At 36.5% G+C, this 24995-nt stretch overlaps 2 protein-coding genes across 2 annotated transcripts; both read right to left on the reverse strand.

Annotated features, from left to right (window-relative positions):
- Positions 1-6867: 6867 nt before the first annotated feature.
- On the reverse strand, positions 6868-7359 carry LOC121784271 (uncharacterized mitochondrial protein AtMg00810-like). Its single transcript, XM_042182434.1, has one exon. The coding sequence runs from the start codon at positions 7357-7359 to the stop codon at positions 6868-6870; it is 492 nt and encodes a 163-aa protein (XP_042038368.1).
- A 15525-nt stretch (positions 7360-22884) lies between these two features.
- LOC121783452 (thioredoxin-like) lies at positions 22885-24534 on the reverse strand. The gene is made up of 2 exons (XM_042181523.1): positions 24319-24534; positions 22885-23335 (listed from the first exon to the last, which is right to left on the reverse strand). The coding sequence occupies exons 1-2, from the start codon at positions 24506-24508 to the stop codon at positions 23022-23024; spliced, it is 504 nt and encodes a 167-aa protein (XP_042037457.1). The 5' UTR covers positions 24509-24534; the 3' UTR covers positions 22885-23021.
- Between the last annotated feature and the right edge of the window lie 461 nt (positions 24535-24995).

Here is a 24995-nt window from a genome sequence, read left to right on the forward strand (position 1 = left end):
TTCTAGTAGATGATTTCCTCAAGACTTCCTTTTATAGAAGGCTGTCTTGACAATCATAATACATACATTCTAATTTATGTAAGTTCTAATAGACAATAGGATCGAATAAATCCTGGCACAATGATAGCGAGAAGATAATTCTCTTTGGGCATAACCCATTGTCATTGTCTAGCCATTTGAGATCCACATTTACACTTGCAAAGATACTTGCTTCAATTGACTGACACAACCTGCAGGTAGTATTGCAAGTCATGTAAAACATGTTGTCTATCTTAGATTGTAATATGGAATCTATCATCTTTTTAAAGATGATTATCCAAATTAACCAATGCTACATTGTAGTTAAATGGATTATGTTCCAGTTAATCTAAGACTGAGTCTTACGATACTCTTAGATCCATGAACTTGTTGTGTTCCTTAGGAACGCTACCACTACGACATGGTTCTTACAATCTTAGGTACTGAAGTTGATTTTATTAGTGCAAAAGTTTCTAATGGTATGACTTTTTGGTAATGTGGAAAATCCGATATTTCTCTCTTTATCTTGAGAGTTATCATGCTGTTAGGCTTGTAGTTCATCTCTTGATCTTCATACAAGAAATCTACCTTTGAAGATTACAGAACTTATAACCTTGCATCATTTGGGACAACCTTAAAGCATACCTCAGTACACAACTCCAATTACTTGGACACCTTTCCAACACGTGTTGGAACAACATTACACCTTGAGGTATGCTAGACTAGAGTTTCTCTAGTCCACAACTCGTGTTTTGTAGAAGGTACTGATGTTGGTAGTTTCTTTAAGGTGCATCTCGTTGTATCTAACGCTTATCCCATCAATGATAAGATATTTATGAGTACAACTTATCACTTAATCAAGCTTGTCTTAGAAAGACTTCGATTTCTTCTTACATAACTATCCCACTCTTAAGAAGAATGCTTGGATTTGTCAATGGAGATTAGACTCCCACTACTGATCATAACTCTTTGCTCGTCTCCTTATGGTGTAAACCACTAAGACTTGCTAGTCTTTCTATGTCGCACTTCTATAAGTATTCTGAATCTCTTGAATAATCAAATGATTCTAACTCATAGTGCTTCAAACAGACATTCTCAACTCTTAAGCTATTTAACAAAATGTCAAAATCTTGATAGTCTAGATCAGTTCGAACAATTGCTAAGTATTTTCTTGGCCTTAAGTCTAAGAGCCATAAATACTTTATCATTCATTGTTTAAGAAGTTTATGTGTTGTTTTAATACTCAATCTTGTTGCATTTATATCGTTTTAATACTATGATGCCTTAAACATCAACCATAAAACAATAGTTGAGCAATAATAGCTCCCACTGCAACAAAAACCTAACTGGATCAAGATCTTTTACTTAAAAGTTGCATTGTCATGTAAGTCATTGTCCTTATTTAAAAGAGGTCAATCCAGCTTACAAAGCATCTTCACTTCGCTTTTAAACAAACATTGATGATAATTCAGGCTCCCTGATTTCCATATCTAGTCTTTTGTTCAAATGAACTAGGACTTAGGAAAAAAGAATGCAGCCTTTATGAATTCGTCATCTATCATGTTACTTTCCTCTAACAGTAATACAACGACTATTATTCTGAAGATTTTCTACTTTTCAGTTAAACCTTCTTGTAGTCATTTCTTATTACTTTAGGCGATGACTTGTGTCAGAAACTATTTGAGTGATCAAAAGATCCTCAAAACATTATGTCACTCTAGGATATTCCAATCGAATCATCTTGACAGATTCTATTGATATCCATCTTTTATCGTCATTAACCAAGACTTGTCGTGCTACTTAAAGGAAAATAGCTTGACCTTATTCCTCAAAGAGCTTGTCAAGTATATGCATAATGCATTCTCGAACATTTTTCGTGGAATTATGTCGAGGAAATGGAGAAATGAATCGGTGAGTATAAACTCAAAGTTTTCGGCGATGAGACTCTTACCCATTTACGTTTCCAGTCTACATAATTTTGGCATTCGAGTTTGTTTTCTTTAAGGATCGCAGATAAAATATTGAATGACATTATGAAGATTTGGCAAATAAACTTATTATCACACACTATGCTTAATACTTAATTGCAAATAACCACAAAACAATTATGTATTTTGCAACTGTAGAATTAAAATTTTGTACCCTCGAGAAGAGGTCAATACGCATTAAAATTTTAGCATTTTTACTGGTCACAACACCGATGAATAGTTCAGAGATCGCAGCACGGCATGGCTGCCAAATGTTGCCTAAGCATGACCATCAGATTTAGCATTACATAATCTTGTTTCTACAACACACTCTCATAACAATCCTCATGTGCTGCTAACAAAACCAAGCTATCTCATAAATTCTGTTTGAACTTCTGAAACTTGTAATTTCTTAGGATTATTATCCCCACAGCATATGTGGCGATAATATTATAAACTACTTTCTAGTTCATACTATTTATATTTGAGAAGACTGCCCTTATGAACTTGCTATTTTTTAGGATTATTATCCCCACAGCATGGGTGGCGATAGTATTAGAAACTGGTTTCATAAATTTGCAAACCAACCGATGGAGACTGTATACAACGCACTTGTTGTAATTATCACTTAGATATTTTATATGGTTTTTGCATAATTATCACATAAGCAGATACAACAGATAATCCACTTAAAAAAGACAAACACCAAGTAAACAGATAAATCCATTTAATGCTTGGCATTTAAACACACTGGATAATTAAAGACAATTATTTAATCTAATCAAGGGAGAAACAATTAAATAACTAAGTTTTATCTTGGATAATAATTATCCAAATTCATTTAGGATTTATCAAGATAGAGTTAACTATCTAAATCCACTTAGGATTATTCTAGATTTTATTTTGTTAAAATCAAATCCTACATCAAGATGACGTTGATCTAGGATTATCATTGTTTAAATCGTACTAGGATATTACTAGATGGAAACAATTCCATCATAAACCATAAGATAAAAATAAAATCCTATCAACCAAGATTTATACAAACCTTAATTCTATTTAGAATAGACATCCAGAATATATCAAACATTACTTAGAATTTCTTAGATAAATAAATTTATCTAAACCCAATGGAATAGGGATTTTATTATATATCATTAACATCCTAATCTATCTAGGATATAAATGCAAAAGATAAGGATAAGTTGGATTAATACTTATTTTAATCCATCTAAGATTTGTCTGAATAGAATTAAATCTATTCAAATCCATAGCATAAAATAAATTAATATAAATGTTTATCCTAATTCATCTAGGATTTATCTTGGAATAAATCCATATAAATCCATAGAATAACAAAACATTATATTATAATTATTCAAATGTCACGCCCGCATTTCTAAGGATAGAAAATACGGTTGATCGCGACTAGGGGAGGATTAAAGAAGCGGGGAAGAAAGGGGAAAACAACACAAATCGACCATAGCTCGAAACAAATGGGAATAGCTCGAATAAAATCAGAGTATCTCAACAATACATTAACTCAAAAGAAGGACAACTACTTAGCGGAAGCATTTGAGAGAAGGAATATGCCACGTGTGAAGACATGACACATTTTAGACACTTAAATTTCTTCAACGGTCTTGCTCAACACCCATTGCGCTCGTCACGCTCAACCTCCACATTTTTAAAAAGAAATGCAGGGCTGAGTACTTGATGCACTCAGTGGACTCATTCTGAAAACATTTTATAAAATATTGTGTCAGCATTTAAAAGTGAACTCGGGGTTTTATAAAAGACCAAGTCACCCAAAACATTTTCTCGCTCAAAAGTATGGTTGCAACCCATTTTTCTCTCTCCTCGTACCATATCTGAACCTCATATGTGAAACGAGAACGTGGCCACATTCTCGATCACCGGACCGGCCAACTCGAAAGCTAGCGCACGATCCCCTCTGTGTACACTAGCTTGAATAGGGACTCTCTCCCTAGACAAACCCGAATTCGATTAAACTCATAACTTCTAGTAGGGACTCGCTCCCCGCTAGGCGATCAGATAGGCACATCCTCAAAACAAAATACGACATGACACAATATATTTCACATAAAAAATATACTTAGGGCATTGCCCTTATTTAAAAAGAAAGCCCACCTCATTTATTTAATTTTCTAAATTTGAATTCCTTATTTCAACTTCAATTTTGTCCGCGGAGAAATCTCTTCCTTGAATCCAAGCATCTCTTCTCTTTCATTTATTTTCGAGGCTACCCGAGCTTCCTATCTCCATCTACCCACTTAATACTCTCTAACCCAACACATATCTATTTAACTAAAGGCCCAAAACTTCGTAAGCCATTAAACAAAAGAAAACAAAATACTCCCTCCGTCCCAAGCTACTCGCACTTATTTCATTTTTGGGCGTCCCAAGTTACTTGCACTCTTCCCATTTTTAGTAAAAATTTTCACCTACAGCCGTCATTTTTGACTTTCCTATACACTCATTCCTTAATCTCCGTGCCGAAAAGGAAAGGAGCGAGTAGCCCGGGACGGAGGGAGTACTATATACTCTCAGCCACCACATGTCACTCATCAATTCAAAACAGCAACAACCATCTCTCTCTCTAGTTCTCAAATTTAGGGACAGGCGATACACATCTCCTCTCCCTCTCTCTCCTAACACACACACAAACCTCGCCTCCCACCATAGCTCTTTCTCTAAATCTCACTTCACAGATTCACAAAAATTTCTACTATTCTCTCTCTCTTTCAGCTCTCCTCACCGTCGGTAAAACTCGCCACCACCACCGTCACTGGGCTGCCAGCATAGCCGTCAACCATAGCCGCCCTAGTCGTCGAAGACCAGCCCGCGTTTCTGACTCCGATGCTGTCAAAGTGCTGCCGCCGCGGGCTACCATCACCGAGCAGCGCCGCTGCCGCTGTCACAGCCTCTCCGTCGCCACCGTCTCACCCTCAAACTCCCGCTGTCTCTGTCACTTGCCGTCCTCCGATCGTCGGTATCCACTCACACCGCTGCCTTGCTCCACCCGAAATCACGCCGCCGCGAGACTCCATCGCTGATCGGAAAAGGAACGCGGACTGATTTTTATACATATATAATAGTATTTGATTTTTGGCAGAGCAACTCCTTTCTTCCCCTCATCTCTCGGTTTCTTCTCTCCAAAATTGGACGTGTGATTGTTTCTAGGGTTTTGAAAGATAGTGGGTAAAAACTGGTGTGAACGTGGTATATATATAGGCAAAACTGATAGATATTGATGGATTTGATGGTTGGAGAGATTTTAGGAAAGATAGGGATAAATAAAAAAAATACACCCAAAAGAAAGGAAAAAGGCGGTCGTTACATCAAATCTATCCAAGATTTATCTATGAACAAATCCATATAAATCTATAAGATAAGAATAAAATATTATATTATCAATATCCAAATCTATCTAGAATATATCTATGAATAAGTTGATATAAATTCTTAGGATAAGAATAAAATAATATTATCATTTTCTAAATCCAACTAGGATTCATCTAGGAATAAATCCATATAAATTCATAGGATATAGATAGAAATTAGATTGTCATTATCCAAATTTAACTAGGATTCATCTAGGAATTAAATCCCTCAAATCCATAAAATAAGGATAAAATCTACAATTAATCCATGATTTAATTCATAATTAAATCTCATATAATATATAAAATCCACAGAAGATATATTCAAATCTTATTTCCAAATTAATTTTGAATTATTTACAAAATTGAATCCAAAGAGTTAGGAAACCCTAATTTAATTTTGGAAAGCGAAGTCACGGGACGAGGCGTCGCGACGACGCCCATAAGGAAACCCTAATCTTGCGTCTTCGTACTCCCACTGAAACTCCGCCGCTGCTGCCCCTGGACGAGGACTGCCAGCTTGCTCCGACCCCGGCTGCTCACGAAGGAGCGCTGTCTTTTGAGCCCGGGAACCGCCCAAGAAGGGCTCCCACTCAGACCGCTATCGTTGCCGGCATCCCGCTGGTCTATCCTTTCTGTCGCACGTAGCTTGCTGTGCAGCATCTACTCACAGCGGCTGCTGGACATTACCACCAGAGCTGCTGTCGCTGCGTCGTCGCTGTTGCTGCCATCACCCAGTCGAGACAGCCCCAGCCCGAGGGCCTGGGCATCCTTCTCTCCGGTCTCCGCTGCTGCCGCAACGGACTGCCGCTGCTTCTTTACCGCATGAGTCTCTCACGTCTCAAAAGAAATTCACGAACGTTTATTGCATGATTCGAATACAATGAAAAACAATGTTGTAGATGATAAAATCAAACTCATCACACAAAAAGTGGAGAAAACTGAATTTTATTTATCACATCAAAATCACCTGATACAAGCTACGAACTACTATTTATACAAAGTTAAAACAGAGCTCGTAACAAACTTTTCCAAAGGCTAGTAACTAACTATCCACGCGTTCATTCTTCTGCTGACGTGGAGCTGATGGAGATATTTTGTCTCACACATCATCACTTTCATGCATGCGAACTCTTCATCCTTTCTTCCATGCAAACGAGCAAACTCTACTTCAACATGCCCCCTCAAGATGGACTATATAGACTTGTGAAGTTCATCTTGTCAAGTATGGATTGAAAGGTCGTTTCTCCCAATGGCTTGGTAAAAATATCAGCAATTTGCAAGTTATTCCTGATGTGCAACGGTTTGATAATCCCTTGCATATATCTTTCTCTAACCGTGTGGCAATCGATCTCTATATGCTTTGTTCTCTCATGGAAGACCGGGTTAGAACATATGTGAATCGCCGATTGATTGTCACAATATAAAGGGACCGCTTTCTCTGTCTTTACACCAAAATCTTCAAGCAAAGCTTTGGCCTATACAACCTCACAAGTAGCTTGAGCCATGGCTCGGTACTCAGCCTCCGCAGAAGATCTGGATATTGTATTTTGTTTCTTGGCCTTCCATGAAATCAGAGAGTTTCCCAAGAATAAGCAATAACCAGTCATGGATTTTCTTGTGTCGGGGCATGCTGCCCAATCTGCATATGAGAAGATACTTATTGTAGGTTTACTACTGCTTGAATAGAAAAGTCCATGACCTGGGGTTTTCTTCAAGTATCTCAGTACCTTTTCAGCTGCATTCCAATGACCCACGCACGGTTTTGAGACAAATTGACTCAATTTATGCACTGCATACGTTATGTCAGGCCTAGTAATACACAAGTACAAGAGTCTTCCAATCAACCTCCTGTACTTTGATGGATCCTCCATTAAAGTTCCAAAATCCAACTGAAGTTTCTTTGTGGAATCCATTGGTCTTGATGAAGGTTTGCAGCCTAGGAGTCCAGCATCGTTGACAAGATCCATAGCATATTTTCTTTGAGAAATTTATATTCCCTTCTTGTTCCTAGCAATCTCAACTCCAAGGAAATATTTAGGTGCTCCTAAGTCTTTGAACTTGAAGTGTTTTGCTAGAAATTCTTTAAACTGTTATGTCACTTGTGGATCTTTGGTGGCTACTAATATATCATCCGCATATACTACTATGCCAAAGAAGCTAGCTGCTGTATCAGATTTGTAGAAGAAAGAGTGATCAGATGTTGATTGTTGCAATCCAAATCCTCTCAAAACTTCTGATAGCTTGAGGTACCACTGCCTTGAAGCTTGTTTAAGGCCGTATAGAACTTTCTTTAGCCTACAGACCAATGTTGACTCAGGAGTGCCCCCCTCAACAGTGAGTCTATCTACCTCAAGACCTGGTGGAATAGTCATATAAATTTCTTCTTCAAGATCTCCATAGAGAAATACATTATTGACATCCAAATGTGAGAGAGACCAGCCATAGACTGCTGCCAAAGCTAGCATCATCTTGACAGTGGTAAGCTTAGCAACTGGAGAAAAAGTATCCAAAAAATCAATTCCCTCAAGCTGAGTAAATCCCTTAGCAACTAGCCATGCTTTATATCTCTCCACAGTGGCATCCGCATGATATTTCACTTTATAGAGCCACTTACAATCAATTGGGATCTTGCCCGGAGGTAAAACTGTGATGTACCAAGTGTCAGTCCTGATGAAAGCAAATAGCTCTTCTTGCATTGCCAATTGCCACTCTTTGATTTCAGATGCTTGGTTGTAAGTGTGAGGTTCTGGAATGGCAGACATGAGAACGATGTATTTGAGATAATCTGGACTGAGTTTGGACAAGGTGAAGTTGGCTGATATAGGATGAAGAGTGGATGAAGCAACTGAGTTGCATATGAAATCTGTTAAGTGTGATGGAGTCTTGGTTTGTTTGCTACTTTTGGTAACTGTGGGATTGAAATGATTAGTCTCAGGTGATGGTGGTGGAGAGTGTGTGGAGATGGAAGGATGTGAAATGGGTAGATATGGACTGATAGGAGTAGAAGATGCTGGAAAATTGGAAGAAGGCAATGAGCTAAAGGGAATATGCTCTCATGAAACACAACATGTCTGGAAATGAACTCCTCCATAGTGTCAAGGTTTAGGAGCTTGTAGCCTTTGTATCCCGGGGGTATCCCAGAAATACACATCTGATAGCTCGGGGAGAGAATTTATCTCTGCCTCTATGCAAAGAAGAAGCATAACATTGGCAGCCTATGACTCTCAAATGTGCATAGGATGGAGCTTTCTTGAAAAGCATATGAAAGGGAGTGAGATTATCAGGGATAACAGATGAAGAGGTAACATCCCAAATTTTGTGACATTTATTTAAGATATGTCGATTGAAAATTTCATTTATGAAATTTAAATTGTTACTACGTGATTGAGTTTGATTATGTGGAATAAATCGTCATAGGAAATTGGAATGAAGTGCTGGTTATATTTAATGTGGGGAATCAATTTAAATAAAGATCATGCATCTTGTTCTAGCCAAATAAAGTGGCTATTGTTGGCCCCTCCAATTATTGGAAATTTTCTTGGATTTAATTAATTGTTTTGGGATATTCATCCAAATTAACTCCAAATCAAATTATCCCTAAATTGTGCTACATGAAACTCAAACTCTAACCTATTATTTTTGTGAGTTTCGGATATCCTCTACTTGAATTAAGAGGATTAATTAGTTTCTTTGATAAAATTGGTACCTTGTTGATTCCTTCATTTATTTTAAAACCAATTAAATCTTGCCACATTTTATTCCCTCACCCCAATTAAATTAAGAGTTGCATTATTTCCTTGTGGCTAATTAAGCCAATTTTTGGCCCCCCTATTTGTAGAGGAGAATATATTTGTTTCCTATTTTGTGGAATTCCCTTTATTCAATACCAAATTAATACCTAAGCCAAATTAATTGGGGATGTGAATATTTTCCTTATTATGTCTCCATCCCACATTTTTTTTAGCTTAATTTCCTTGGGGGAAATCTATTTTATTGCTGCCTATTTTATGGGAGTCTTTTCCTATAAAGAAATTACCAAATTTAAATCCTATTCTATTTAATTGAGGATTTAAATAATTTCCTTGTGCACACCATCAAGATTTTCGCCCCTTCCCTCATTATTTCCTACTTGGAGATTTAATTTATTTTGTTCCCTTGTTTATGGGATATTCATTGACTTATTTCCTAAATTGTGAATCTATTTCTCTCCAAGTAAATACCAAATAAATTCCTTATTGAATTTATTAACCTAATTTTTGAAATTTTTCCTTCTTTTTAATTGTGGGATTATATTTATTGGCCTCTATTTTATTCCTCCACAATTAATTAATTAATTAATTAATGGGATTAAACCTAGGATTATATAATCACCTAAACTAAACCCTAGCCCCCATTCTCCCTCATAATTTTCGTGCCTCACCTCTCCTCCCTCTCTTCAACCTCTCCAAAATTTCTTCCATCCTTGTTCTTGCATCCATTGAAGTTTTATTTTCAAGAGTTCCCGACGAATCTCATCAATCTTTGCTTCTACCGTTTGGTTTTCGATTCAAGAAGGTATAACTAAATCTTTTCCTCATCTTCTTCATTGAAACCTTGTTCTTGATTCATTCATGCATATAGTGTAACATCCCAAAAATCTGTGACTCTTTTTATATGGTTATTTGAAATTTGGATTGTGAAACTTTTGTTTCTATGTGATTAAGTGAATTGCGTGAAATAATTGTCGTGAGTGATGTGGAATGAAGTGCTTGATATTTTATATTTTCCAGTGTGGGGAAATTAATTAAATGGGATTATGCATTTTGTTCTAGCCATGCTAGTTGGAATTTTCGGCCTCTTCAAAGTATTGGAAATAGTATTTTCTTTATTGGATTTAATAAATTGTTTTGGGATATTTATCCAAATTAAATCCAAACCAAATTATCTCTAATTTATCCTACATGATTTTTCCTTAGGGAATTAATTTATTTGTTACCTATTTTGTGGGGTCTTTTCCTACAAAAAAAATTACCAAATTTAAATCCTATTTCTATTTTATTGGAGGATTTAAATATTTCCTTGCTACCCCCTTAAAACACACGCCCACTTTATTTCATTCTTGGAGATTCCTTTTAATTTAGCTTGTTATCTTATTTATGAAATACCCAATATCTTTTTATCAAATTTGTGAATATATCTCTCTCCAAATAATGCCTAATTTTCGAAAAATCTCATTCCCTCATACACGCCTATTTCTCATTTTAATTGTGGGATTTATTTATTGACCTATATTTTATTCCTCCACAATTATTTTAATTAAGTGTGAGAATAATTATTAATTAAATGCTAGAGAAACTCTAACCCTAGCACAAAAAAAAACGCCTCCCTCCCTTCTCCCTCACTCCCACACGATTTTTCTCTCCCACTCATCTTCTCTCCAAAAATCCTCCATCCAACTCTTGTTCTTGCAATCCGTTGAAGTTATTTTCGAGAGCCTCCGACGAATCGTTTCGTTCATCGTTTCTACCGATTCGTTTTGTGTCAAAGAAGGTATATTGCTCACTTTTTCTCATCCTATCCGTTTTGACCATGTTCTTGAGTCCTACATGCATGTAGAGGGTGTAGGTCCAATAGATCGCAAGTTTTAACGGGAGGGAAAGTGTGTTTCGTAAGAACTTGTTTGGTTTTGCGTTGTGGATTGAAATCATGTGTGTTGGATTGAATTAATTGGTGAATAATATGAGTTGTATGCAAATATGTGTATGAGGAACGTGTAAGCATGATCTGGTGTTTTCGAGCATGGAAAATCGGTGGTTGTGTTGTGGAAGTTTTAAAAACCCTATTTTCGAATTTGAACCAGAAATCTGTGATGCACGACCAGTGACTTATGATCTGTATTCGATCCATCAAACGAACGAATTTTGCTACGAAACTTTTACTGAGTAAACTTCAAGGTGTTTTCTGTGTCTCGTGTGAATTTCAGCCCGTTTTATAGAAAAATGAATTTTTAATAAATTTTTGAAGTTGACTGCGCAAATCTGCCAGAAACGTGAGTTCTCGCCATGAATGTTTCGTTTTCTATTTGACTGACCAAATGACCTCTGATCGATGTGATTCTTGAACTATATGAAATATGAAGTGTCTTCTGTGTTGTGTTAAATTTTCAGCCTTTTTGGGCATCGTATGAATTTATGGTGATTTTTACAAAACGATCGCGCAGTTCTGCCAGTTTTCTGCCTTGATAAAATGACACTTATTTTCAAGTTTAAAAGTATTATATGATGTATGTATGTCCAAGGAACGTGCCTAATGATGTGATCACGTGTGATAAGTTGAAATATATTACGGTGTGTTTTTCCATCTTTGTGACGAACGTTGGGTTGGGTTAATTGAGAAAAACGATGAGAGAGAAACGATAGGACATGCATAGTAGTATGATTTTTTGTAGAAGGCTGACTTGTGTTGTCGTTGACAAGGGTGATTGTGTATTCGTGAACTCGAGGAACGAGAGTTGCCATAAGTTGGATTGTGAATTGTTAAGCGAACGAGGTGGGCTTTCTTTTCAAATCTCTTTATTTTTCCGAAAATACTATGAGGCGTTATAAGGGTGGTTTAACTTGTTATGACATACCATGGTTTGTTTTGATTGAGATTGTGTGCCTGATGCCTAGTTCGTCTGAGTTTACTCCGTTAGGCTATATGGCTGTGTTGTGAAACGAATTCGGGTCTGAGTAGGGCCGCAAACCCTATCAGGCTGTGTACACTGGTGGGATCGTGAGCCGTCCTTGCTAGTCGGCCGGTCTCGTGGGCGAATAGTGTGGCCACACTTTCGTCGCACATGGAATGATGATTGTGATTGATGGATTGTTGAGAAAGTGGGGAGATTATTTGACTGGCCAGTGTACGAAATGTTTTTGTGTTCTCGTGGTAATTTCTTAATTCCATATAAAAACTCGAGATCACTGGTATGGATGACATAACTATATAAAATGTTTTCGGCATAAGCCCATTGAGTACAACAAGTACTCAGCCCTGCAATTTCTTTTAAAATTTTGCAGGTTGAGCAGGATGTTGCGAAGGATGTTGAGCTAGCCTTAGGATGCGTTGTGTCTTCATACATAGGCGTGATCCTTGACTCTCTTTAAACCTTATTGTCCGCTGCTATATTTTAAACTATGTCTCAAGACTTTAATCTTTTCGTACTGTGTTTGAACATGTATGGTTGTGTTAGGTTTTAACCAAGTAATTACGTTATCTTTTGAAAATGGTGTTTTCGTGAATTAAATTAAATGGTCTACTTTAGAAGTTAATTGGTTTTCTTTAGGTTATTTTCTCCGCTATTTCTTTTAAAAGTATTTATTATAAGCCTTTTCTAATTAATAGTAAAATTTTAACCTTAAACATCTTTAAACTAAAATGTCTTTCTTCCTTTAAGTTAATTAGGATTTTCTTTTAAAAACGTTATCCATGCATGTCGGTCACGATCGCCGCGTTTGTGGTACCCCTAGTATGGGCGGTCGTGACATATAGTGAGTGTAGGAATCACAGATCGCAAAATTTATCGGTGGGAATTTGTGTTTGTATGAGAAAAACTGTGAATATGCGATTGTGAATGAATATGTGTAAAGTTTGAATGATTCATTGGTGAATGATGTGTGGTTATATGAGAACATGATTGTGAGAACCTTTTGAAGCATGTTTGTGTGTGGGAAGCATGAAAAATTGTGTTTGGTTGAATGAGGAAGAAACCCTAATTTCGAAATTTTGAGACCTGAAAACTGTAGTGTTCGGACAGTGGATTCCGACGTGTGTTTGACTGACCAAAGGATCTTATTTTGGTTCGAATTTTTAACTGCGTAAACTTCAAGGTGTTTTCTATGTGGTGTGTAAATTTCAGCCCCTTTTGACAAAAGATGAATTTTTAATAAATTTTTGAAGTCGACTGCGCAATTCTGCCAGAAACTTGTATTCTCGCCCAGAACGTTTCGTTTTCTATTTAACCGACCAAATGGCCACATTTTGATGTGAATTTTGAACTGGATGAAATTCAAAGTGTCTTCTGTGGTTTGTGAAAATTTCAGCCTCATTGGGCATTGGATGAATATTTGGTGAATTTTTCAAATGAACTGCGCAGTGCTGCCAGAATTTTTATGTTCCGACCAGAGAGTTGCATTAATGTTTTGACTGACCAATCGATATGATTTGAGTGAGAAATTTTAACTGGATGAACTTGAATGTGTCTACTGTGTTGTGACCAAAGTTTAGCTTCATATGAGGTCGGATAGATTTTTGGTGATTTTTACAAACAAACCGCGCAGTTCTGCCAGATGTGTTGTTAAGTGGAAATACCACTTGTTGCCAAGTTTTAATGAATTATATGATGCATGTATGATTTGTGAAGGTATCCTGTGACGTGATTATGTGTGACACGTTGAGAAATATTATGGCATGTTGTTCCTTAGGTTGATGAATGTTGGGATGGGTAAATTAAGGGAATGATAAAAGGAACGATAGGACATGCATGGTAATGTGAATTTATGAAAGGCTGATTTGTGTTGTGATGATTGGCAAGGGTTATTGTGTGTACGTGAGCACAAGGAACGAGGGTTGCCTTAAGTGGATATTGAACTGATTAAACCAACGAGGTGGGCTTTCTTTACAAATCTTTTTATTTTCCGAAAATATGATGTGGTGTTATAAGGGTGGTTTAACTTGTTATGTCATGCCATGGATTGTTTTGATTGAGATTGTGTGCCTGATGCCTAGTTCGTCTGAGTTTACTCCGTTAGGCTATATGGCTGTGTTGTGAAACGAATTCGGGTCTGAGTAGGGCCGCAAACCCTATCAGGCTGTGTACACTGGTGAGATCGGGAGCCGTCCTTGCTAGTCGGCCGGTCTCGTAGGCGAATAGTGTGGCCACACTTTCGTCGCACTGTGGATTGATGATTGTGATTAATGGATTGTTGAGAAAATGGGGAGATTAGTTGACTGGCTAGTCTATGAAACGTTTTTGTGAACTAAACCAAATGTTTACCCTGTTACTCTGAAATGGTTTTTCGTGAACTAAACCTAATGTTTTCTTTTGGAAGTTAATTGGATTTTAATATTTATTTTCTCCGCTGCTTCTTTTGAAAAATCCTTTGCCATAAGTCGTTGCTAATTAATAATAAATTTATAACATTAAGTTTCTTTAAACTAAAAATTTGTTGTCTAAACTTTTAATGAACTAAAATATTATTCCTTTAAGCTAATTAAGTTTTCATATAAAATGTTATCCTTAAATGTTGTCTTTAATGTTATCCCGTGGTCACGATCGCCTCGTTTGTAGTACCCCTAGTTTAGGCGGTCGTGACATTCTATTTATCAGATAAGATGCCCCAAGGATGCAATATCCCCAAAATTGAATAGGCAAGTGTGATTGGAAAAGAAGGCTTCTAGCCACATTGAGGAGGTGTTTGTGTTTTCTCTCAACTCGAGCATTTTGCTGAGGAGTCTCAACACAAGAATGTTGCACAATTGTGCCAAAGGAGTTATATAAGGAAGGTATATTGAATTCAAGTGCATTATCAAAATCTGACAGTTTTTATTTTTCTGGTGAACTGAGTAAGGATAGTGTTGAAAAACTGAAGAAGAATAGCTTGGACATCAGATTTGTTTGCATAAGGAAAGTCCATACAAATCTTGAGTGATCATCAACAATGGTGAGGAAGTATTTATATCCATGATTTGTATTTGGAAGGAAGGGACCCCACACATCATAGTGGATGAGATCAAAGGGCTCATTAGCAACAGATTCAGACAAATTGAAAGGCAAGTGCTGTTGTTTAGCAAGAGGACATATATCACACAATGAATGGTTTTTATTTGAGAAAGGAAGAGTTTCAGACATGGATTTCAACTTGCTAAAAGATAAATGTTCTAACCTCTTATGCCACACATCAATATGAACCGCAAAATTGGCATTAAGAGACTGAGAAACAGATAAAGAGGATAAAGATTTGGTAGAACCTTGATTGTCATTGCTCTCAGAACTGACATCTATAGTGTATAAGTTTCCAAATCTTCTACCCCTCCCAATCACAATGCCCCGAGAAGCTTCCTGAATTTCAATAGAATCATGATCAAAGGTTAAGGTACAAGAAAGTGAGTTGGTTAGAGAGCTCACATAGATCAGATTATATGAAAAAGAGGGAACATATAAAACATAATTGAGGATAAGAGAATGTGTTAAGCAAACTGTTCCAATATGTGTAATAGAAACAGTTGCTCCATTTGGCAACTGAACAGAGGCATTGCCAATAGGAGAGCATGAGTTGAAAAGAGACTTATTGCAACATACATGATGAGTAGCTCCCGTATCTAAGAGCCAAACATTGGATTTTAAAGATATATTTGCAATGATAGGAAGATATAAGGTAGTACCTGTAAAATGTGGAGATTGAGTGGGTGAAGGAGTTTGTTGTGCGGCTGAATTGGAGGTAGAAGGAGTGTTGGTGACAAGCTGGCTTTGCAATAGAGCTATCAGCTGCTGACACTGATCAAAGGTAGGCATAGCTGGAGCAGAAGCTGTCTTATCAGATGATTCTGTGGAAAAATCATCCACAAGATTAACAAATTTAGGAGAACTGAAATCTCTTGAGTTTGAACTCGGTTTGAACTTTTCTCTTCCAAAACTTGGTGGAAAACCATGAAGTGTGTAGCATCTATCAACAGTGTGGTTTGTTTTACCACAATGAGAGCATAACCTTCCTCGATTGAACTGAGATGAAGCAGCATTGGCAAAATAAGGATGTTCACTTAGAATTGGTGTAGATTGAGAATATTTCACAAATTCAGTGTTGCCTCCAATAGTACGTTGCCTCTCCTCTTGTAAAACTAATGAGAAGACTTTATACAAAGTAGGAAGAGGTACCATAGATAAAATGTGCGATCGGATTTGAGAGTATGAAGAATTCAATTCAATCAGAAAATGTATTACACATTCTTCTTCCTGGTGCTTATGCCACTTCGCTGCACTTTGGCATCTACAATGCGTACAAACACACCATGAGATAGGTTGAGTGTGTTTATACTCATCCCAAATTATTCGAAGATTAGTAAAATAGCAGTTGATATCATCATCTCCTTGAACAAGAGACATAATTTTCTGCTTGAGCTGATACACATGAGTAGAATCACATTGAGAAAATCTGTCACGTAGATCTGATCAGATCTCCTTTGCATCATCTAGATACATGATGCTAGAGAAAATCTGAGGTGATAAGGAGTTCCTAATCCAGGAAACTACCATGCTATTGCATCTAATCCACGCCGCATATAGCAGATCATCCTCAACAGGCTTCAATAAAACTCCATTGACAAAAAGAATTTTATTCTTAGCTAAAAGAGCAGTGGACATCGATCGGCTCCAATTGATGTAATTAGAGCCATTGAGAAGTTGAGACACCAATTGAAGGCCGGGATTATCACTTGGATGAAGATAGTAGGGGCTCGAGAAGTCTTCAGTCGGTGGTTGGATCTGAGGACCACCGCCGCGACGAGCTGCCGCCATTGGAGAAGAAGAAGAAGATCATAAGAAACACAACGGAATTGAATTTTTCACTGATACCATGTTGAAGATGATAAAATCAAACTCATCACACAAAAAGTGGAGAAAAATGAATTTTATTTATCACATCAAAATCTCCTGATACAAGCTACGAACTACTATTTATACAAAGTTAAAACAGAGCTCGTAACAAACTTTTCCAACGGCTAGTAACTAACTATCCACACGTTCATTCTTCTGCTGACGTGGAGCTGATGAGGATCCAGCTGTCACCAGCTAAGATGGAGATATTTTGTCTCACACATCATCACTTTCATGCATGCGAACTCTTCATCCTTTCTTCCATGCAAACGAGCAAACTTTACTTCAACAAACAAAGCATCCAAATTCCCTCGCAATGATTACATAATTAGTCTATATAAATTACACCAATTAATTACTCAAAGAATCAATTGATTCGAACATGTAATGAAATACGTAATTTTGTAAAACCAATTCTGATGTAAAGATTATGCATTCAAGCAATTCACAAAACATGAAATTAATCCACATAATCAGAGCCAAAAATTGGCTCTGATATCAATTAGTCTATATAAATTACGCCAATTAATTACTCAAAGAATCAATTGATTCGAACATGTAATGAAATACGTAATGTAAAAGGTTATGCATTCAAGCAATTCACAAAACATGAAATTAATCCACATAATCAGAGCAAAAAATTGGCTCTGATATCAATAGATAGGGTTCGGTGCCCCTTTCACAACGAAAGACTTGTACAAAATAAATAAATCAGATAAGGATCTATTTGACCGATTATGCGATTAATCAATTCACATGTTAAACAGATAACTGCATGCTAGAACGCAAATAATTCATGCTTAAATAATATAAATCCTAAAACATGATTTCTACGGTTTAAGGTAACCGATTTGATTCTCCAAACAATCGTCGATTGCTCGCGCCTTCTCCACGTGATAGTCTTCAATACTAGACCACGAATCTTCTGACTGGTTCCCAAACTGTATCTCGATATCAGGGTGGGCTGTGAAGGGGTTGGTAGCGGATGCGTGCATACAAATAAATCAGATAACGAAGGCGATCTATTTAGCAGATGATTTAGAAAAATTCTATTCGCGCAATTATCACATGTATCATGCTCATAACTCAAATAAATCTTGCTTTAAGAATAATTGAAACCTAAAACATGCTTCTCTACGGATTAACTATTTTACCTCGGTGATTCTTCAAAGAATCGAAGATAGCTAGCGCCTTCTCCACGGGAAGATCTTGAATACTAAACCACGAATCTTCTGACTGGTTCCCGGACTGTAAACTGTTATCAGGGTGGGCTGATCTCACCAGAATACTAGGACTTAAATAAAGAAGAAGGAAAACCTATCTCACGGATGAAAGAAAATCGTCCCTCACAGTGTAGGAGAGGGGGGCAAAAATTATGAGTATACTTATGTATGTTTTCTGTCTCCTTTATTCTCATATATATATTAAGTCACATATTGGGCCCAGACAGGGATCTATGGAAGGTTTTAGATATGAGCTCCCCCAATTTTCTTTTTCCTAATTAAATTGAACCCTAATTTAATATAAACTTTTAATTGGAATATTACGAGTAGCCACTACAGAAGTAATACTGAACTCCCCATCCAAATCCGAAATTATAAGTAATTCGGGTTTCCATTGTTTGTCATTTATTTCCCGCGCTTAAGATAGAAACATCCATTAATTGATTAGTGTCTGCTTTAGACTTAATTAATTAACATCTTATTAATTCCAAGATTGGACTCAACAAGAAACGCTTATTTATTATTCATAGAGTAATCAAACTCCAACCAGCTAGGTTCCGAATAATAAAGTCTTATTTCGAGCTCCTCTTGAGGACGTTATCAAACGAGACTCACCTCGCGCACGATTCTACACAATAGCAATCCTAACACCGCTAGATATAAATCATCACTACCCAATATACCAGTTTATTGGGTTGCGAAAAATCCGCACCATTTGGTAAGTCAAAGTAGTGCATAATCAATACCGTATGCTCAATGCTAACGTACATTGATTAAGAAACAAATAATTATCAAGACCTCGTCTTTCAGTAGATAGCATAAAGACTTGTCTCGCTGTTAGATCCAATTCAGTGCTCTGCCACACCAATGTCATCTTATTTCAGTAAGGCTTAGAAATATGCGGACTGACATTGCAACCTTTCACGATAGGTAGTCTAAGTCTATCTGGGTTGTGAAATTCTTATTTTTCTTTGTTCAAAACTGACCGTGTTACCTTAAAGTAGACGGCGCCAACAACCGGTCTACTAAAGCAAAGACTTAGACTTTGTTAAGTTACTTATACATTTAAACACGCAATAAATATCCATTAAATGTAAAACATAACAACATTATGACAAAAATAATCTGTTTTATTCCTTGGAAAATAAAATAAGAGTTTTTACAGTATTCAATCACTCGAAAGGTGATTTCTAGTATAGAAACTCTACCATGCTGATCTTATCAAAATACTAGGACTCGAATAAAGCAGACAGAAATTCCTCACGGAGGAGACCTGGAGAATTTTCGAGCTCCTCTACCAATTAGAGAGGGGGACGAAAATTTCATAGAATAATAATTATATTTTTTGTCTTATTTATACTCCGATTTATATTAAGTTCTTATTGGGCCTAGTCAGGGATCTATGGAAGGTTTTGGATATGACCTCACCCAATAGCATTTTACTAATTAAATTGAACCCACAATTTAATATAAGCTTATATTGGAATATTATGAGCAGCCACTACAGAAGTAATATTGCACTGCCCATCCAAATCCGAAATTACAAGTAATCTGGGTTTCCGTTATGTTTATTGTTTATTTCCTGCGCTTAAGATATAAATGTTCATTAATTAATGAATGTCTGCTATGGACTTAATTAATCAACATCTTATTTATTCCAAGAGTGGTCTTAGCAAGAAACATTTATTTATTATTCATGGAATAATTAAATTCAAACTGACCAGTTTCCGAATAATAAAAACCTTGTTCAAGCTCCTCTTGAGGACATTACCAAATGAGACTCACCTCGCGCGTGATTCAACATAATAGCAATCCTAGCACTGCTAGATATTAATTACCACTACCCAATATATCAGGATTATTGGGTTGCGAAAAAACCTGCACCATTTGATAAGTCAAAGTAGTGTATAATAAATACTGTATGTTCAATGCTAACGTATGTAGATTAAGAAATACTATTTTATCAAGACCTAGTCTTTCAGTAGATAGCATAAAGACACGTCTTGCTGTTAGATCCATTCAGTGCTATACCACACCAACGTCATCTTATTTTAGAAAGGTTTAGAAATAATCGGACTGACATTGCAACCTTTCACGATAGGTAGTCTAAGCCTATCTGGGTTGTGAAATTCTTCTTTTTCTTTTGCAAAGCATTGCATAGAACCGACCGTGTTACCTTAAAGTGGACGACGCCCACAACCAGTCTACTAAGCAAAAGACTTAGACTTTGTTTGTTTCTTATACATTTAAATATTTATAAAACATCTTATAAATGCACAAACAAACACAATGTAATAATATACTGATCCTATTCGTGCGATACTGCTCGAATAATACTGAATCGGGTTAAAAGTGGATTGTAGAGTTTTTCGTATACAAGCAAGATTCTATTCGCGCGAACTTGCTCGAAACATGCTTTTCAGTATACCAAACCTAACAATATCCCAGTAGGGATCTTTAGCTATACTATTCCTACCTTGTATGCTTGCAAGTAGTTGTAGTGCTAAAAAATAGTGCATCAAGTTTTTGACGCCTTTGCCGGAGAATATTATTGCTTTAAGCTAATATTATAGAAATGTTGATAATACTAATTTAGAGTGTAAGTATTATATAATTTTTTTTATTTTTCGAGGTACTTGAGGAGAGCATGAAGCGCAACAATGGAGGTGTTCCAATAGTGCTTTAATTTTCAATTTTTTAGGTTTTAATATTTAATTTCGGTTTTTAAAAAAATGAAAAAAACTTAAAAAATTCTATTCTTTTTATTTTCATTTTTCAAAAATAATAAAAAAATCTATCTAAAAAATAAATAAATAAAAATTGTATTTTCATATTTTATTTAAAAATAAAAATAAAAATTGGAGCAGGGTCAGCACTCGCTGAGTTGTACTTAGCGGCCCGCCGAAAGAACTGTGAGGACCGACGATCCTCGGGGGTCTGTTGAACTGCAGTCAGCGCCCGCTGAGGCGTGTCAGATGCGAGATTTTCACATATTGTATGTTTCCTCCTTTCTTTCATTCATTTTATTTCTAACCCTACCAACCACTTTCCCTCTCTTTAAGTTCTGTTTTTTCCACATTATTCACACACTCACACTACAAATTTACATCACTTAATCAAATTCTTTGGTTTTTACCAAATTTTTATTGTGCTCAACTATCAGCCAACGCACGGTACGCTCTTTTTGCAATTTCTAAGCATTGATCTTTAATTCTTTCATTAAATGACTTTGTTGTTGGTATATATTTTGGTAGTTTGAATTGGAGTTTGATGGAGATGATATACTTGTGATAAATTATTGTTGAATTTGTGAGTTGGATTTATTGGAATTAATTATTGTTGGGTGTGTTTGAATATGCTTAATTCTTGTGGATAAATTTGAATATCCCTTTGGCTTAGTTATTGATACGCATATTTCATGTTCATAGCATTGCGAGGATATTTTATCTTGCATGAATTATGTAGAGCTTAATTGTTTTGCTTGATCTTGGTCTATTGTTGAACACTCTAGCAAATTATTGGGGACAAAGATCATGATGGGGGATGATTTTGAATCAAGGTAGACTACAAGGTGAAAAGTTGCTTTAAAAAAGAATTACTCCCCCCGTCTAGCCATAAGCGAGGCACTTCTTTTGAGTACGAAATTTAAGAAATTGATACTATATAAAAGAGTAAAGTATGATACAGAAAAAATAAAGAGTGAATAGAGATAAAGTAAGTGGAGAATAAAGTAAGAGTTTTTGCTAAAAGGGAAATAACTAACTTATGGTGGGCATCCTAAACAAGAAATTAACTCGCTTATGGTGCGAAGGAAGAAGTACAAGAAGAAAAAGTGGAGCGAAAAGAAAAAAAATCTCAAAATAGTGCTAAAAAGAAAAGGTTGGCTTGGTTTGCAGTGTGAAAATTTTCTGGTTTGAGGTGCTGAGTTGTGGAAACTTTGTGCACAATTTTTCAGCTCCGAGAGATGTTGTATTATGGGATGTGCTAGTAGCATTTGGAATGAGCTACTATCCAAATATTATATCTCACCTTAACCAAAAAGTCTAGTTACAGCCAAATAAGAAAGTCCTTTAGATTATTTATATGCATATTTTATGTACTCCATCATATGTATATTTTATGTACTCCATCTGTTCTTGTTAATAGAAGCATTTCTTTTCAGCGTGGAGTTTAAAAATAATATGTTAAATAGATGGTAAATAAAGTAAGAGATAACTAAGTAAAATAAAGGAAGAGAGAATAAAGCAAAAAAGATGATTACTTTTTATCAAAAATAAAAATGACTCAATTATCTTGGAACTTTCTAAAATTGAAAAAATAACTATATTGATATAGAACGGAAGGAGTATACTGTAAAATTCACAAGAAGTTTTTGTAAGATATATACATATGGCCCAACGCAGTACCAACGAAGATTCCATATCATACAAAGAGTGCGAACAAAATATCGGGTATGCTTCATTATTACTGCATTTCATTTTTTATTTTTAGGGGAAAAACGAAACGCCATTACCGTAACATCACAGCGAAACATCTAGCTAAGTGGGCAATGGAATGAGCCACTCTACCAGCTTCTTCCCCACACCTGTTAACATTGCCCTAATATCATTTCAATGTTACTTCTCAAATATAAGGATCAATGTGGATTCAATAAGCCAACATAATACAAGTATGAATGATATTTTAAATCTGCATCAACTATACACGGTTTCATATATTTTCTTACGGTGATTTTGGGAATGTTTCCAAAAAAGGGGCGGAAAAAAGTGAAAGAGAAGATACATGTGCACTTGCACTTCTACAAGTATTTTTCTATGCAAGTTGTCAGTGTAGATTCTGGAACAGTACCAATGACTGCTTCTTTCTTCTCCCCTTTCTTGAATATTAAGACAGTAGGAATACTCCGGATCCCATACTGGGTTGCGATCGTAGAGCAATCATCGGTGTTGACCTTGAAGCATTTGAGCTTCCCAGCATAGTCTTTGGCCAGTTTGTCGATGACAGGGTGGATCATGCGACATGGCCCACACCACGGTGCCCAGAATTCAACCAGAACAGGCAAATCGCATTTGAGCACAAGAGATTGCCAGTCCGGATCAGTAACAGCAGCCACTGCAGTTTACAAGGAACTAATAATAAGACAAATGCATAAGGTTAAAGATTATTTCCAAACTTAACATGATTTTCTTCTTTTTGATGAATTCCCATTCATTCCCACAACGTGCAAGTTGCAACAGAAATGCAAGGAATACTCTAACAAACTCTCAAGTGAAAGGAAATGCACTCATGTATTTACTATTCAGGTAGAACAAGCCAATGAATACAACAATTCATGACCAGGTATCAAGTAAAATGTAAAAAGGATGTTAGGAGGTGAAGGTCGAGGGAGGATACACAAGCACGAGGAGTGCTTCAACGGTAAACACCCCACGAAAACTGATATAAAATCTGGGAAATAACTCTCGTCTTTTATTGAAGAGAATGAACTGGGAATGAATCACTAGGTGTTCTAGTATATATATATATACTTATAAAAGGAATGAAATCAAATCTGCAACTAACTAACAAACGCTTGCGCCCTTCAAATCCGATTGCTAGTATTGACATTGACATTGACATTACATGATTCTACAATCCTACAAGCAAGTTATCTTAGACTGCAGAAAATTTTATGGGCCTCAGATGTACCACTTTTAAATGCATCATTGTAAAGAATCGATTATCCAACAGTAGTATTTTTTTTTATCTATATAGGATCCTAAAGAGACAACTAATTTACTTCCATTGTGCCAAATTTAAATTCTTTGAGTATAATCAATTCCATTAACTCTCAGAAAAAGGAAATTGGTGTTTTTTTCATATTGTTTCGAAATCGAAATAGATTCAATTAAACCTAACTGGAAACGATTTGCAAATTTACAACATAATTCAATGAAACAAGAAGTAGATTCGTCAATTAAGGGCATAACAACTGAAAAAATTAACTATAATCTACGCATTCAATTGAAGGCGAAGAGATCGAAATAAGTAGCGTTTGCATAAAATGTTATTCGGCAGAAAAGTAGTGATATAGAAATACTGAATAAAAGAGAGACCTCCAACAGCAGTGTCCTGCGCCTCGCAAACGATTCTAGTGGAACCTCGAGAAGGTGAGCGGGTGGTGCTCAGCTTAGCCGACGACCGAGTTGGTAGCATCTTGAGACCCCTGAATTCCGAGAGCCGGACGGAGGCGAATGGGGGAGCGGAGACGCGTGGAATGATTAGGGTTTCTAGGACTCCGGCCATGGCGAATTGAGGGCTACTGGGAGGAGATGAGCTGAGATGAGATGAGATGACACTATGTATCAATGCTTTAAAAATCGGACCGGACCGGACCGGCCGGTTCGGCCTCGAACTGATAAGTGGTCCAGTCCGGTTAGCCCTATAAAACCAGTGACATGTTTAACCGCCATGAACCGTTGAAATCGGCCGGCTGGACCGGTCTGACTGGGAACCGAAAACCGGTTCAAATGCTTTTCAATTTTTTTTTTAAAATTTCGGCCTTGATAGGAATTGAACTGAAGACCTCCCGGTGAACTTACTAATAATTCAACCACTACAACACAAGGACTTCTTGGTAATAATATGAACATAAGTTATTTTTATATGTTAAACACGTAATATTTTTGTCACGCCCGCATTTTCTAAGGATAGAAAACACGGTTGATCGCGACTAGGGGAGGATTAAAGAAGCGGGGAAGAAAGGGGAAAACAACACAACTCGACCATAACT

Source organism: Salvia splendens, chromosome 21 (genome assembly GCF_004379255.2).
Source record: "Salvia splendens isolate huo1 chromosome 21, SspV2, whole genome shotgun sequence".
NCBI lineage: Eukaryota > Viridiplantae > Streptophyta > Magnoliopsida > Lamiales > Lamiaceae > Salvia > Salvia splendens.